Source organism: Acomys russatus, chromosome 19 (genome assembly GCF_903995435.1).
Source record: "Acomys russatus chromosome 19, mAcoRus1.1, whole genome shotgun sequence".
Lineage (NCBI taxonomy): Eukaryota > Metazoa > Chordata > Mammalia > Rodentia > Muridae > Acomys > Acomys russatus.
Genome location: NC_067155.1, coordinates 55,887,829 through 55,901,218, shown reverse-complemented (window position 1 = coordinate 55,901,218; position 13,390 = coordinate 55,887,829). Strand labels below are relative to the sequence as shown.

Below are 13,390 nucleotides of genomic sequence, written 5' to 3'. Positions count from 1 at the left end.
CCCAGAGCCTGGTGAGCTGAGAACTTAGACCTGACATTCGGGATTCCCAAACGAGGCCAGGTGACATCTCTGCGTCAATCTGGCTGGAGGTGGGGGGGGGGGGGAGGGATGAAGGCACAGAACTACCCAAGCTTCCCGCCTGCTGGGCCCCAGCCCGATGTGTGACAAAAGAAGTACGGGGTCTCTCAGCTCCTGCGCTCAGAGCCCCGGCGAGCTGCAGTCTAACGCAAGAGGGAATTGGGCGGGTTCGGAAGCGGGAAGCCACAGAGCACTCCCGGCCCGGGGAACTTCTACAGGTTGCGAGGGTGGCAAACCGGGTGGGAGGTCCTTCTCTGAGTAGGCCTTGAAATCCTGCCCCCCCCCCCCAAAATATTTGCGGAGAGAAAACCCTCAGTTTTCGGATCGCGTCCCCACCCCTCCAGGCCCAAACTGGAAGGTAAATACTTACTTAGCTTGGGAACCAGGTACTAGCAAATACTCAGCAATACTGATGTCTTGTTTTTTTTGCTCTGTCCTGACCGCAACGCTGTAGCCAATTTAGATATGCTATAAATTTAAGGGGTTGCTATGGCCACGGCGCGCCCATTGGCCGCCCGGCCCCCTACGTGCCGCACCACGTCACCAAATCTGAATAAGGATGCGCGAATTAGGCGGCGGCCAGACAAAGATGAGGATCGGGACCGCTTGAAAGTGGGGGAAAGTGCCGGCGCCTCCGCCAACCGGGAAAGCCGCCCGCTAGTGCCGAAGCCAGCAGCCGCCGAGGACACCTACTCGAGGCTGGAGCGAGCGCCTGGGTGCGACCCGTGGCATGAGGCTGTGACCGCCGCCGCCCTCCACTACACTCTGAGCAGTGCAGCGCCAGGCCGGAGAGCGTCGGAGGACTTGACCCTGCGAAGTCTTGGTTGATCGGTATCGGACTCGCCTCTGCCGAGGCCCTGTGACCAGGGACGCTGAGAGCCATAGCGGCGGGGACCGGGAGGCCTTAAGGGCCCAGGGGCCCCAAGGAGGACGAGGCGGCCGGAGCCGCCGGGGCGCGCGGCTATGATGGTGCACTGTGCGGGCTGTGAGCGGCCCATCCTCGACCGCTTTCTGCTGAACGTGCTGGACCGCGCATGGCATATCAAATGTGTTCAATGCTGCGAGTGCAAAACCAACCTCTCGGAGAAGTGCTTCTCCCGGGAGGGCAAGCTGTACTGTAAAAACGACTTCTTCAGGTAAGAGGCTCCCGCCGCGCCCTAATGCCTACCACTGGCTGGCCGGAGCTCCACCCAGGCTCCTTGGGAATTAGGGGACCAAACATCCATCGCAGCTTGAGGGGAAGGGAGCAGATAGGCCTCTGCCCTCTTCAAACCCTGTCCTCTGCTTGTGGGATTCTAAGGCTAAGGCGAGGAAGGAGGACGCTGTTTGGCTGCCTCACCTTGGGTCGGCCGGGCAGCAGAGATCGGACAGATGGCAAAGGCAGGAAACTCTGCAACTTGCTCCCAGCCCTTTCTCTACGCCTGAGTTCCCCGGGACAGAAGCTTCAAGACCCCTCTCCCCAGATCCCAAAGGTGTTCCAGGAGTTCAGGGCAGCTGAGGGCTTCTTCCCAGAAGAAACCCTGAACCCAGAGGGTAACGTGAGGACGAACAGAAACTTCCCAGTCCCAAAGGACCCTAGCCAAGGAGGAGTCTTCCGGAAATAGGGGACTAGAAACTTCACCTTAACCCCGACTCGCACTCCTGAGCCATTTTCTTCCTAGTTGTAAAGGCACTCAAGAGATGGAGGCTGGGGATCAGCGGGTCCGTTCTGCGAGGTGTCACCTCTCTTCCTAAGTCCCTACTCCCGCTTCAGGCAGGCCAGGACCCCGTGCCTCTTTGGGTCTCAGTTTCCCCAAGTGGGAAATGCTAAGGAGCAGCCTAGAAACCTGTGGGGTTGCCTCCCCCCCCCCAACTGCGCTTTCTGCTTGTTTCCACCCGGCACCCAGACTGGCTTTGTGAGCCTGAATTCCAGGCACCGAGGGGGCGTGATTAGCTCAGCAGAGGAGAAAGGCAGCCTGCCCCAGTGGCCGGGCACTTGGGAATTTGAATAGGAGAAAATGTCAGCCTCGCCTTTACACGTGTAAACTCCCCGGCCCCAGAGGCCTTGGCGCCCCTAATGTGGCATGCTTGCAAAGCACCTAATGATTTTTGATAAGGTGTATATAGCCAATTATGCTGCCGGATAAGGCCAAAAGTGACTTATGGTTTCTAATGCCCTCACTACATCAATGTCACCCAAAATCATTCTGTTTAGAGACATGAGTGTGAGTGGATGAAGGGGTCCCCCAGGATTCTGAGCTCTCTTCTTTCTCCCCACACAACCTGTACCCCTTCATTTAGGTTCTGCACACTACCCATTGTGTTTGAGTAGGGGGTGCTTTTTTCCTAGGGCCCAAGGAAGAAAAGGGATTTTGTTCAGGGGCAAGGGAAAGAGGGCTTCTGAGTGATCCCAGGTCCTGGCTGGGTAAGATCAGCCTCTGTCCCCATTCTCCTGCTGCCTGCCAGGGCTAGAGATTGGGGAGGAGGGTGTACATGTGTGCAGAAACTGACTTCCTGTTTCCAGAATGTCATGCTCTGAGAACCTCCTATGCACAGCTCTTTGGGGGGAGGGGGTGTTAGGCAGGTCTCCCAGGTAGCACCAGAAGCCAGAGGAAAGTTCTGGCATTTCTGCTTAGATCTTCCACCCCGCTGCTAAAAGCAGACAGACAGTCCTATCTGGGACACAAACGGCCCAGTCCAGGAGGGACTGCTAAGGATGGTGGAAACCTACTCTATAAGCTTAAAACCCTTTGTGGGCTCCTGAAACAGCCAAGGTAGATTTGGTAGGGACCTGAGGGCAGGGGAGGCATCTTGGAACACCCTTAAACCCTGGGTCTGCACTCAAGGCTGCACTCCCAGCTCTTCTGATCACAGCCCCATAGAGCCTGAATCAACATACTAAAAGCAGAGCCACCTTTGGAGCCCCAAACCAGCCCTGCCAAAAGAGACTAAGATTAGGCCTCCGTTTGACAGCTATGGAAACATGGGTCTCTGGGAAGGCAGAGCAGGTTGCAAGAGGTCAGCACCAAAGAGGACTTGGACACTAGATCCACCTCCCCCACCTCACACTGACAGGAGTCTTGTATCTCACAGGCGCTTTGGCACAAAGTGCGCTGGTTGTGCACAAGGCATCTCTCCCAGTGACCTGGTGCGCAAGGCCCGGAGCAAAGTCTTCCACCTTAACTGCTTCACCTGCATGGTGTGCAACAAGCAGCTGTCCACCGGAGAGGAACTCTACGTGATCGACGAAAACAAGTTCGTGTGCAAGGACGACTACTTGAGCTCTTCGAGCCTCAAGGAAGGAAGCCTCAACTCAGGTACGCAGGCGTCGGCCCTTGCCCACCTCGCCTCCTAACGCTATCTATCGGGCTCCGCAACCAGCCTGACACTCTCAACCGCCACCCTGTGCCTGCTCTGCCCTGGGATGTACTGGGCTAACTTCCGCTTGAGGGGCTTCAGAGATGAGGAGACAGTTCTACGGGGGGCACGCCCCCCCCCCGCAAGCCGGGCTCATCTTCCAGAACACCACCTTAGAACTGGGAAAAAAAAAAAAAGTCTCCCTTCAGTGTCATTTGAGGTCCTGGCAAATTCTAGAATGAACAGGAAGGTTCATAGCTATTTAGAGGAAAGAGAGACGAGACGCGGGGGGGGGGGGAATAAGAGGGGACACTGTGTACCCACCTCTGTCCCCACTCCTGAAGAAAGAGTTTTTCAGAGGGCGTGCCCCGTTTCCCTGGGAGCTGCTGACTGGCAGAGGTGCTGAGAATGTCCTTTCAAACCAAGCCAGGCCTGAAGAGGGGGGGGGCGCCGGGTCTGGGGGAGGGGTGCCCCCTGGTATGGGAGGAAACCTGGTGACCAAGGCAGAAAGAGACTGGGTCTTCCGGGACCGGGTTCTGAATTGGAGACGGATCGCGCTGACGCCGCTGTCCTGTCCCTAATCCGTCCGCCCCGCAGTTTCATCTTGTACGGACCGCAGTTTGTCCCCGGACCTCCAGGACCCGTTACAGGATGACCCCAAAGAGACCGACAACTCGACCTCATCGGACAAGGAGACCGCTAACAACGAGAACGAGGAACAGAACTCCGGTACCAAGCGGCGCGGCCCGCGCACCACCATCAAGGCCAAACAGCTGGAAACGCTTAAGGCAGCCTTCGCAGCCACGCCCAAGCCCACGCGCCACATCCGTGAACAGCTCGCACAGGAGACTGGCCTCAATATGAGGGTCATTCAGGTAGGACTGATGGGCCAGCCCTCCCGACCAGCAGACGTACCTCCCGTCGAGCAGCCTAGCCTATGAACGCTACGGGCCTGGCGTAGGGACAGTCGGGCACCCTTTGGAGGAGGGAATTTTTAGCCAAAAGATTTGATTCGGTCCCACTGTCCTGGCGATACGATTTTTGAGCGAGGTCGCTAGACCTCTCTGAATTCCATCCACCTCCTCAACCTACCCTGAGCAGCTAATGACTTAAGCCTCTCTGGCGTCCGGAACCAACTTCCTCTCCAAGCACAAAAAGGGGAGATGTCCTTGCGCCTTAGCGCTGGCAAAGCGACAATCGGCTGGAGCTTGGCTCCGCAGCCAGGGGCGAGGGCCAGGCGGGGTAGGAAGCCTTTATAAAGCCGTCAGGCCGCGGGCAGGCCGAGGACCAGGAAGCCGGGGTCTTTATGAGTCACCCCACGGGTCCACGAAATCCTTCACCCTTGGCTGGTTTGCCGAAGCCCCTCTCCGCCCCTCCTGGACTAATCCGACCCAGCCCTCGCCTAAAGAGAGTTGTGGTGTGCCCGAGGCGCTAGGACCCTGCAGAGGCAGCCCCAGCAGGAAAGAAGGTGGGGGGGGGGGCAGCATTCCTGACCTCAAGCTCACTACCCTTCCCTTCTCCCCAGGTGTGGTTTCAGAACCGGAGATCCAAAGAACGCCGCATGAAACAACTGAGCGCTCTGGGCGCCCGGAGACACGCCTTCTTCCGGAGTCCGCGGCGCATGCGTCCCCTGGGAGGCCGCTTAGACGAGTCTGAGATGTTGGGGTCCACCCCATACACTTATTACGGAGGTAAGGGGCACCTAGGGACGCTCTGCTATTTGGCCGGGCGCAGAGCTCTTCTGGGCTTTCTAGCGTTTTGGGCTACCGTAGGGCAGCCTTTATTTTTTCCCCACCCACGCAGTATGTACACAAAACCATTCCTAGACAGACTCATTAGCACACGCTACTCACTCACAGGTACCTTCCGAACACGCACACCCACACAGGATACATGGACTTACATATACCCGGTTGCAGTAAGACCTCAGTGGGACAGCTTGAGGTGGGATTGCAGGCAGGTACAGCCCACTCTTCGCGGGTCTTACTTGGGCAGCGCCAGTGAGCGCCAAACACCCCTCTCTCTACCGCCGACATTGCCTTTCTTCCACTATTCTTTGCCTGCAGCTTGGTGAGCTTAGGGAAGGCTGCAACCCCACAGGCTTGAGTTGCTGGAAAAGGGGGCCTGCCTTTTCACAGCTTGCTTCAAATGCCTGTGTGGATCTAGGGCCCACTCCGGTCCAACCAAAGGGATTGATCTAGAATGGGGGTGGGCTGGTGCTCCCCATTAATCTTGGGGTTTTGATGTTAATAGACTCAATCCTGCTTGGCAGCCCCTTTCTTCTCTTGCTCCGCGGCACTAGCGTCCTGTCCTAGCGTTCCGTCTTCCTCTCAGCTTCTCCGTTTGGCCAGCTCCCTGAGGAAGGAAGGGACCGCCCAGCTATCCTCTCAGTCTCAGAGCCCTCTGTGGAAAGGATGGATTTCTCTAGATTCCCAAGCCTTCCGATTCATGGAGCCTCCGGGAATGTTTAACCAATGGCACTGACCTATTGGCCTGCTTCGGGACTCCAAACTCAAGTTTGAGAGGCAAAAAGCGAATTCCCTTTAAAATGTGGACAGTGCCGGCATGGAGAGGAAGTGAAGTCAGGCATACTGGCCTGACCTCCATCTGAGGAAGCCTGGCAAGTTAAACTACAGACCAGTCCGAGGCCCCTGGATATTGCTGGCAAAATGTGAAACGGTGATTTTAATGTGGTAGCGGGGCCCAGATTAGGAAGCCGGAACTGTATGGTGATGGGCGTGTCCTAGGGCGTCTAATCTTTCTACCTAGCTTGTCCTCAACACACACACACACACACACACACACACACACACACACACACACACACACACACACAAATCTCAACCCGGAGCCCAGAGATAGTTGGGGCGGTACCCGCTTGGAAACTCCCGCCCCAACCTGAGTAATTAATCAAGGTTTTCAGGAGGACCAGACCACCCCGCACCGATCCTGCCAGTCCCCCCTCTCTCTGCAGACCTGAGGGAAATTGTGGGGGACAGAACACAAGAGCCCCCCTTTCTCCGAAAACGGGATGGGGGCGCAGGACTCCACAACCCCCAGCACAGCAGCCCCGCCTAATCCGCACTGGGAGATCCCGGTGGTGGCGGCCGGCAGCGGGCGAGAAAGGGGCCGGGTGGCGGGGCCCGCGGCTCCCCGTGGGAGCTCGGACAAAGCCCCAGCTGCGGCTTTTGTGCCCTTTTCAGACAGCGTTTGTTCCAATTACCTCCGGCCCGGCCGCCATATGGGCGGAGGCGGCGCGCACGGCTCCAGGGCCGCGGCCTTCCCTGCTTAGCGCGCTCCTTTTCCGTTCCTTTGAGGGCCCCCAAATTTGTCTCTCTCAATCTTCCTCACTTTTGGGCAGTACGGAATTTGAGGTTTTCAAAAGCCTAATTGGAGACCTAAACTGCCTCTACTCCAGGAAAGTCTCCATACAACCCTCCTCCCATGCCCTGATTTGGACGGCTTTCAGGGTTTCCGGAAATTGTGTGTTTATGTTGGGGGGGGGGGGATTTGACGGAATCATCCAGAGCCAGCCTGTGAACTCAGACCCTGCGACTGAGTAAGGGGAGTGGGTTTCCAGAAGAGACCCTGGCCTGGGGGATGCCGATTTTCCCGCAGTACAAGGCGGGTTGTCCCATCAACAGGCTGTTAGGTGCTCCTTTTGATGGGGTCCCGCACCCCAGTTCTGGAGAGGCCGATCTGGAGGTGGGAGGAAGCTGTGTTCCAGGGGAAGGCCAGAGGGTGTCCACAGAAGCAATTATTTGTGGCGGTTTAAGCGCCTTACTTGTGAATCCTGCACCCCTGAATTTGTAAGAATTCTTCTTTGCGACAATTCTTCCAAAGGTCTCTGTCCTCAAATAACTTCAAAATAACCTGCGCTTCCTAGCAAGATCCTCTGGGTAGAGAGTGGAGATTCTCTACCTCTTCTCTCTACCTCCCAGAAACCCTCAAATGGTCCTGACCTCCAGACCCCCTCGCTGTCACTGAGCTTGGTGACTGGAGAGGAGCAAGAGAAAAAACACCGAGGTTGTCCCTGCCTGTGCACCCTTCGCGCCCCTGAGCCCCGGCTTTCTGTCCACTGCTTTACGCACTTTGGCCGCTGCCGAGTGCGAGTTTGGCTTTCCTCGCTGGGGCCACAGCCCAGGTCTGAACCTTTTGGGTGCTTTGCGCTGCAGCAGCTGCAGCTGTTTGCTCCCTGAGCCTTGCGGGCTACCAAGCCTGGTCCTCCTGGGTCCACTGTCTCTTTACCTCTGAGCCCATCCGGCTTCTGGCTCTCATAGTCTTTCGTCTTGCACCCTCTCCGCGGCTTTTTTTTTTTGTTGTTGTTGTTCCGTCTCCCTCTTCCTCTACTTAACGCTCTCATCACTTGGCTGTTTGAGTGTAGTGACACGTCTGGGGCTGCCCTCTAACGCTCCACCCCCAACCCCCGCTACACACACGTCGCTGCAGATCTCTGTCCCGTGTCATTTCTCCACCTCTCACTCAGTCTTCCCTTTGCTCTGCGCCCCTGGCCTCTACAGGCTCGCTCTCTCTCTCTCTCTCTCTCTCTCTCTCTCTCTCTCCTCTCTCTCTCTCTCTCTCTCTCTCTCTCTCTCTCTCTCTCTCTCTCTCTCTCTCTCTCCATCTCCGCGTGTTTGAGAACCTGCGATTCCGCAGTCTCTCTTCCCTCGCTACCTATGGACCGTACTGCTCAGCATCCTTGCAGCTTCAGTATCCCTCCCAGCCCTTCTGCAGTTCTGCATTTCTCCCTTTCTCCCTTACCCATGGCCGCCCTCCTTGGCCACCTTCCATCCCCAAGGCAGAGCCACCTTACAATCTCGGTCTAACCTAGGGTCCGTGATATGCTCTCCTGCTCTCTCTCCATATCTGTACCGACGGCCTTCTCTGTACGTCCTTGCCTTCGCGTCCTCGGGTCCCCTAGGTCCCTGTCAGCCCTGGCAGTCTGACCTCACGCCCTCTCTTATCCCTTGTCCTTCCCGCAGACTACCAAAGTGACTACTATGCCCCGGGAGGCAACTATGACTTCTTCACTCATGGCCCGCCTTCTCAGGCACAGTCTCCGGCCGACTCGAGCTTCCTGGCAGCGTCGGGACCCGGCTCGACGCCGCTGGGCGCGCTGGAACCGCCGCTGGCCGGGCCTCACGGCGCAGACAACCCCAGGTTCACCGACATGATCTCGCACCCGGACACACCGAGCCCGGAGCCGGGCCTGCCGGGCGCGCTGCACCCCATGCCGGGAGAGGTGTTCAGCGGTGGGCCCAGCCCGCCCTTCCCCATGAGCGGCACCAGCGGCTACAGCGGACCCCTGTCGCATCCCAACCCCGAGCTCAACGAGGCAGCCGTATGGTAAGGCCGAGGGGGCCGAGTCACCCTCCTGCCATCGAGCCCGGGACGCCGCCTGGGTAACTCTCAAGAGTCCTCTCTTTGGTTCGCACCCACCCGGCAACTCGCATCTCTACCCCCTCAGAGTTTCGGCGCGCGCTTGCGCAATTTCTTGGGACCAAAGTCAATATTCTGGAAGGTCGAGATTCCAAGCACACTCTAGAAGCCCTCCGAACCCCCATCAACCATCACCTCTGAACTAAGAGGGGCTTGAGACCAAGGAGCGGAGACCGAGGCGCTACCCTTCCCTACGAGCCAAGGCATTGTGAAATCTTATTTCTCTCTCTTTCTCTTAAAAAAAAAAAAGTTAAGAAGAGAGAGGTTGAAAGAGAGAGGGAGAGAAAGAGAAGAGGAACGTCTCGGCCAGAGAAGAAAAATAAAGAGGACCGCTGGTGAACGGAGGCTTTGCTGGAAGACAAATCCGCTCGAGAGTTGGCGCCCCCTGGTGGTCAATCTTGAGGCTGAAGGTTAGCCTGTCCAGTAACCTGAGCGGTCAGGACCTGGCCAGTTTGGGCCTAACTCCCTGTTCCTCCTAAATTGAGCCTGAGGGGACCTGGCAGGATTCGAACCCTCCCACCCTTGCTTTGCCCCTGAGCTGAGCGCCAAGTCGCTGGGCGTTTGCCCACGGATCACTCTCCCTGCCCGGGGCCTGGAGGCTGGGCCATCAGGACGAACAGTATTATACTTTTTTGGAAGTCGGACGCTTCTAGTTTCCTTATTTTGTATAAAGAAGAAACAAATAAAGTATGTTTTTGTGTTTACTGTTTATTTATTGTACTCTAGTTATCTGGGGCCGGACATTTTTATATTTTTAAGAGGAGGGTGGGACAGAGTGGGGGAGGGGAGCCAGAAAGAGGTTTACCAAAAAAAATACACAAACAAAACAAAAAAAACAAACAAAAAACAAAAACGAAAAAAAATCAACTTTTTTAAAAAAGAAAGATTAATAAAAAATCCTTTTCTCCCTCAGTTCTGTGTGGTCTTTTTTTTTTTCTTTTTTTTTTTTTTTTTTTAATTATTATTATTATTCCAGTATCTTGAGAGTCAGGGCAAATGTACCCAAAACCCCTCCCCCATCCACTAGGGCAGCAGTTCTTAACCCATAGGTTGAGACCCCTTTGGGGAACAAATGACTCTTTCACAGGGGTCATTTAAGACCTCCAAAAAACACAGACATTTACATTAAGGTTCACAACAGTAGCAAAATTAAAGTTATGAAGTAGCAACAAAAATAAATTTATAGTTGGGGGTCACCACAATATGAGGAACTGTATTAAAGGGTCACAGCATTAGGAAGGTGAGAACCACTGCACTAAGGCCATTAGTTTTGGTTTCGTTCTTTTTTTTTTTTTTTAAGATTCATTTTGTTTATTATAATTATGTATACAGTGCTCTGCCCAATGTACACCTTCAGGCCAGAAGAGAGCACCAGATCTCACAGTGGTTGTGGGAATTGAACTCAGACCCTTTGGAAGAGCAGTCAGTACTCTTTTCTTTTTAACATATATTTTATTAATTTATTCATATTACATCTCAATTATTATCCCATCCATTGTATCCTCCCATTCCTCCCTCCCTCCTGCTTTCCCCCTACTCGCCTTCCCTATGACTGTGACTGAGAGGGACTTCCTCCCCCTGTATATGCTCATAGGGTATCAAGTCTCTTCTTGGTAGCCTACTATCCTTCCTCTGAGTGCCACCAGGCTTCCCCATCCAGGGGACATGGTCAAATATGGGGCACCAGAGTTTGTGTGAAAGTCAGCCCCCCAACAAAAAAGAAAGAAAGTCAGACCCCACTCCCCACTCAACTGTGGAGAGTGTCCTGCCCATTGGCGCAGTCAGTGCTCTTAATCTCTGAGCCATCTTTCCAGCCCTTGGGTTTTGTTCTTACTTGATAGTTTCTTTTAAAATTTTTATTTCGTGTGTGTGTGTGTGTGTGTGTGTGTGTGTGTGTGTGTGTGTGTATACCATAATGTGTGTGCCCTGATGTGTGTGCAGAATCTGGAGGGTAAAATTGAGGAGTCAGCTTTCTCCTTCTAATATGTGGGTCCCAGGGATAGAACTCAGATCCTCAAGCTTGGCAGCAAGTGCCTCCACGAACGGAGCCCCCCACTTTTTGAGTTCTGTAGTGGGGGGGTGGTCTCTTCTGCTTTTATGCAAATCACACGCTGGCCAGGTACACAGTAGGCCTACAGGACAACTGAGGAATGAACAGGGGCACGTTGTGTCTGCCTCCATTATGTCAAAAGAAGACCAGTCTAGCATGCTGGTGTGTACTTATAGTCCCCGCACTTGGGAAGCTGAGGCAGGAGGATGGCAGGTTCTAGGCCATCCTGGGCTGGACGGTGAGACTTTGTCTCAGGGAGAGGTGGGGGGGAGGTGTGGGTCTGGTTTCACCCCTATTTATATTGCATGCTATTCCAAGCAGCTGAAAACCATAGCATTAAAAAGCTACAGCCATGTGAGCAGCAGCTGCAGGTCTCTTCAAGGCTGCTAGGGCGGGAGGGCTCTGGGGAGTGGGCCTGTGGTTCTCCAAGCCTCGTTAAGTACGAGCTGTCTCTAGAAAAAGGCTAGACAGACAGCGCTGACTGTGACTTTTGTTGTTGTTGGTGGTGGTGGTGGTTTGTGTTTGGGGACAGAGTCTTCCTGTATAACCAAGCTAGCCTCGAACTTGAGGCAATGCCTACCTAGCACAGAAATTACGATGTGCCCCCACTGATGTGTGTGGTGCTGGGGATCGAACCCATGACTTCATGCATGCTGGGTGAGCACTCTACCCATTGAGCTGTGTGCCAGGCTCCTGTGATTTAGGAGGCCTTTCTCTCCTCTCTGCCTCCGTTTCCCGACTTGGAAAAGTAGGACTTGGGGAGACTTCTTCCTTCGCTCCCTTTCAGCTCAGGCTTGGTAGGACCAGAAAGGCAGAAATGGTGTGAAAATGAATGGTTCTGCCTTTGGGTCCTTTGTCACTCAAGCTCCAGTTGGGAAGCTGGCCCATTTTAGCATTGGTGAAGGGGAGGACAGGGGACGGGCTACTTGAAATAGCTACTTGAAATGGCCACTAGGACAGGAACCTGTTCAGATCCTGCAAGGCGGCCAATCTTCCCACTTTTCATACTCCATCAGACAGTGGCTAGTTGCTCATTGTGAAGAATTTAGGAAATTCAGATCCACAAAGGATTGCCATCACCCAGAATGCCAGGCCCTGTGGTGAGGTGGGCCTGCACATCCTCCCAGACTCTTTCTTCTTCTTCTTCTTCTTCTTCTTCTTCTTCTTCTTCTTCTTCTTCTTCTTCTTCTTCTTCTTCTTCTCTTCTTCTTTTCTTCTTTTTCTTTTAAAACCCAAGGCTATACTCCATGGACAGCCATGGGGTCTCCTGGTAGCTCAGAGCATCTCTCAGGTTCATGGAGACAGTCTAGACCACCAGTGGTTCTCGACCTGTGGGTCGCGACCCCTGGGGGATTTTCCCCCCTCCCCACCCCGTCAGATTTTCATGTTATAATTAATAACAGTAGCAAAATCACAGTTAATGAAACAGCAACAAAATAACTTTATGGTTGGTGGTCACCATGGCATGAGCAACTGTATTAAAGGATGGAAGCATTAGGAAGTTTGAGAACCAGTGGTCTAGATGAAGCCACGCTTGGTCTCTAGCTCCTTGCTCAGATGAATATCTTAGTTTTGTGTGGGATTGGTTGGTTTTGATTTTAAGCAACCCTGTCGGGGTTTGCCTAGTTCCAGCACTAGATAGAACAAACACCTCACAGCTACTTCTCACCATGGGCCCTGGAAGGTATTGCTGTCCCATCAGAATGCTGACAGAGGGACTTACCCTAGGTCACAGAGCTGCAGGGAGGCAGAAATGGACTCAGTCCACACACAGGTTCTCGTTCTACTCCTATATGGTGCCCTGGCTGTGGTAGATTCCAGAAGCGCTGTGCCGGGGAGGGGGTTGTAACACCCCAATCTCCACCAGGACCCCTGCTGGCTTTCTGGCCATGAGTGGGCTTTGTAGAGAGGTCCGTTTAGAATGGGACTGGACGCTGGGGTTAGAGAGGACGCTCCCCTTTGCTTCTCTGAAGACAGGCTGTGACAGCAGCTGGGGGCATGGGGAAGGGAGGGACACAAGGGAAGGTGGTTGAAAGGGGGAAGAGGAAAAGTAGAGGAGGAGGGGAAGGGACTCAAGAGGGGAGAGAATGGGTCTCCTGCACCTGAGGTACCCCAGCCACCTGTCTATATGGGACACTTGAGCCCCACGGTGTCAAGAAGCTTCATCCATGGGGACCGCAGAGCTCATACTGGGACCACCGTCGTGTCCCGTCTTCCAGGTGGATGCATACATAATGTGCGAACACAGCTGCCTCTCCACTGTCCATATCCTCAGCCCAGGGGAATGGAGGCAGGGAAAAAGACCACTCTTAGCTAGGGGATGACGGTATCACCCAGTGACTCACCAAAACCTCAAGGAGCTTCAGAGGCCTGCTCAACGAGGAGCTCTGGGTCCCCAAAGTTACCTTGTTGGGGAACCAGAAGCCAGTCACTGCTTATTTTATGAGCCTCAGTTTGCTCTGCTGTGAAATGGACTCAGATGATTTC

General features: G+C 54.4%; 1 protein-coding gene across 1 annotated transcript; it reads left to right on the top strand.

The window, feature by feature from the left end:
* The first annotated feature begins 676 nt into the window (after positions 1 to 676).
* Positions 677 to 8,860, top strand: Lhx5 (LIM homeobox 5). The gene is made up of 5 exons (XM_051161603.1): positions 677 to 1,214; positions 3,151 to 3,374; positions 4,012 to 4,289; positions 4,940 to 5,105; positions 8,397 to 8,860. The coding sequence occupies exons 1-5, from the start codon at positions 1,042 to 1,044 to the stop codon at positions 8,762 to 8,764; spliced, it is 1,209 nt and encodes a 402-aa protein (XP_051017560.1). The 5' UTR covers positions 677 to 1,041; the 3' UTR covers positions 8,765 to 8,860.
* Positions 8,861 to 13,390: the final 4,530 nt, after the last annotated feature.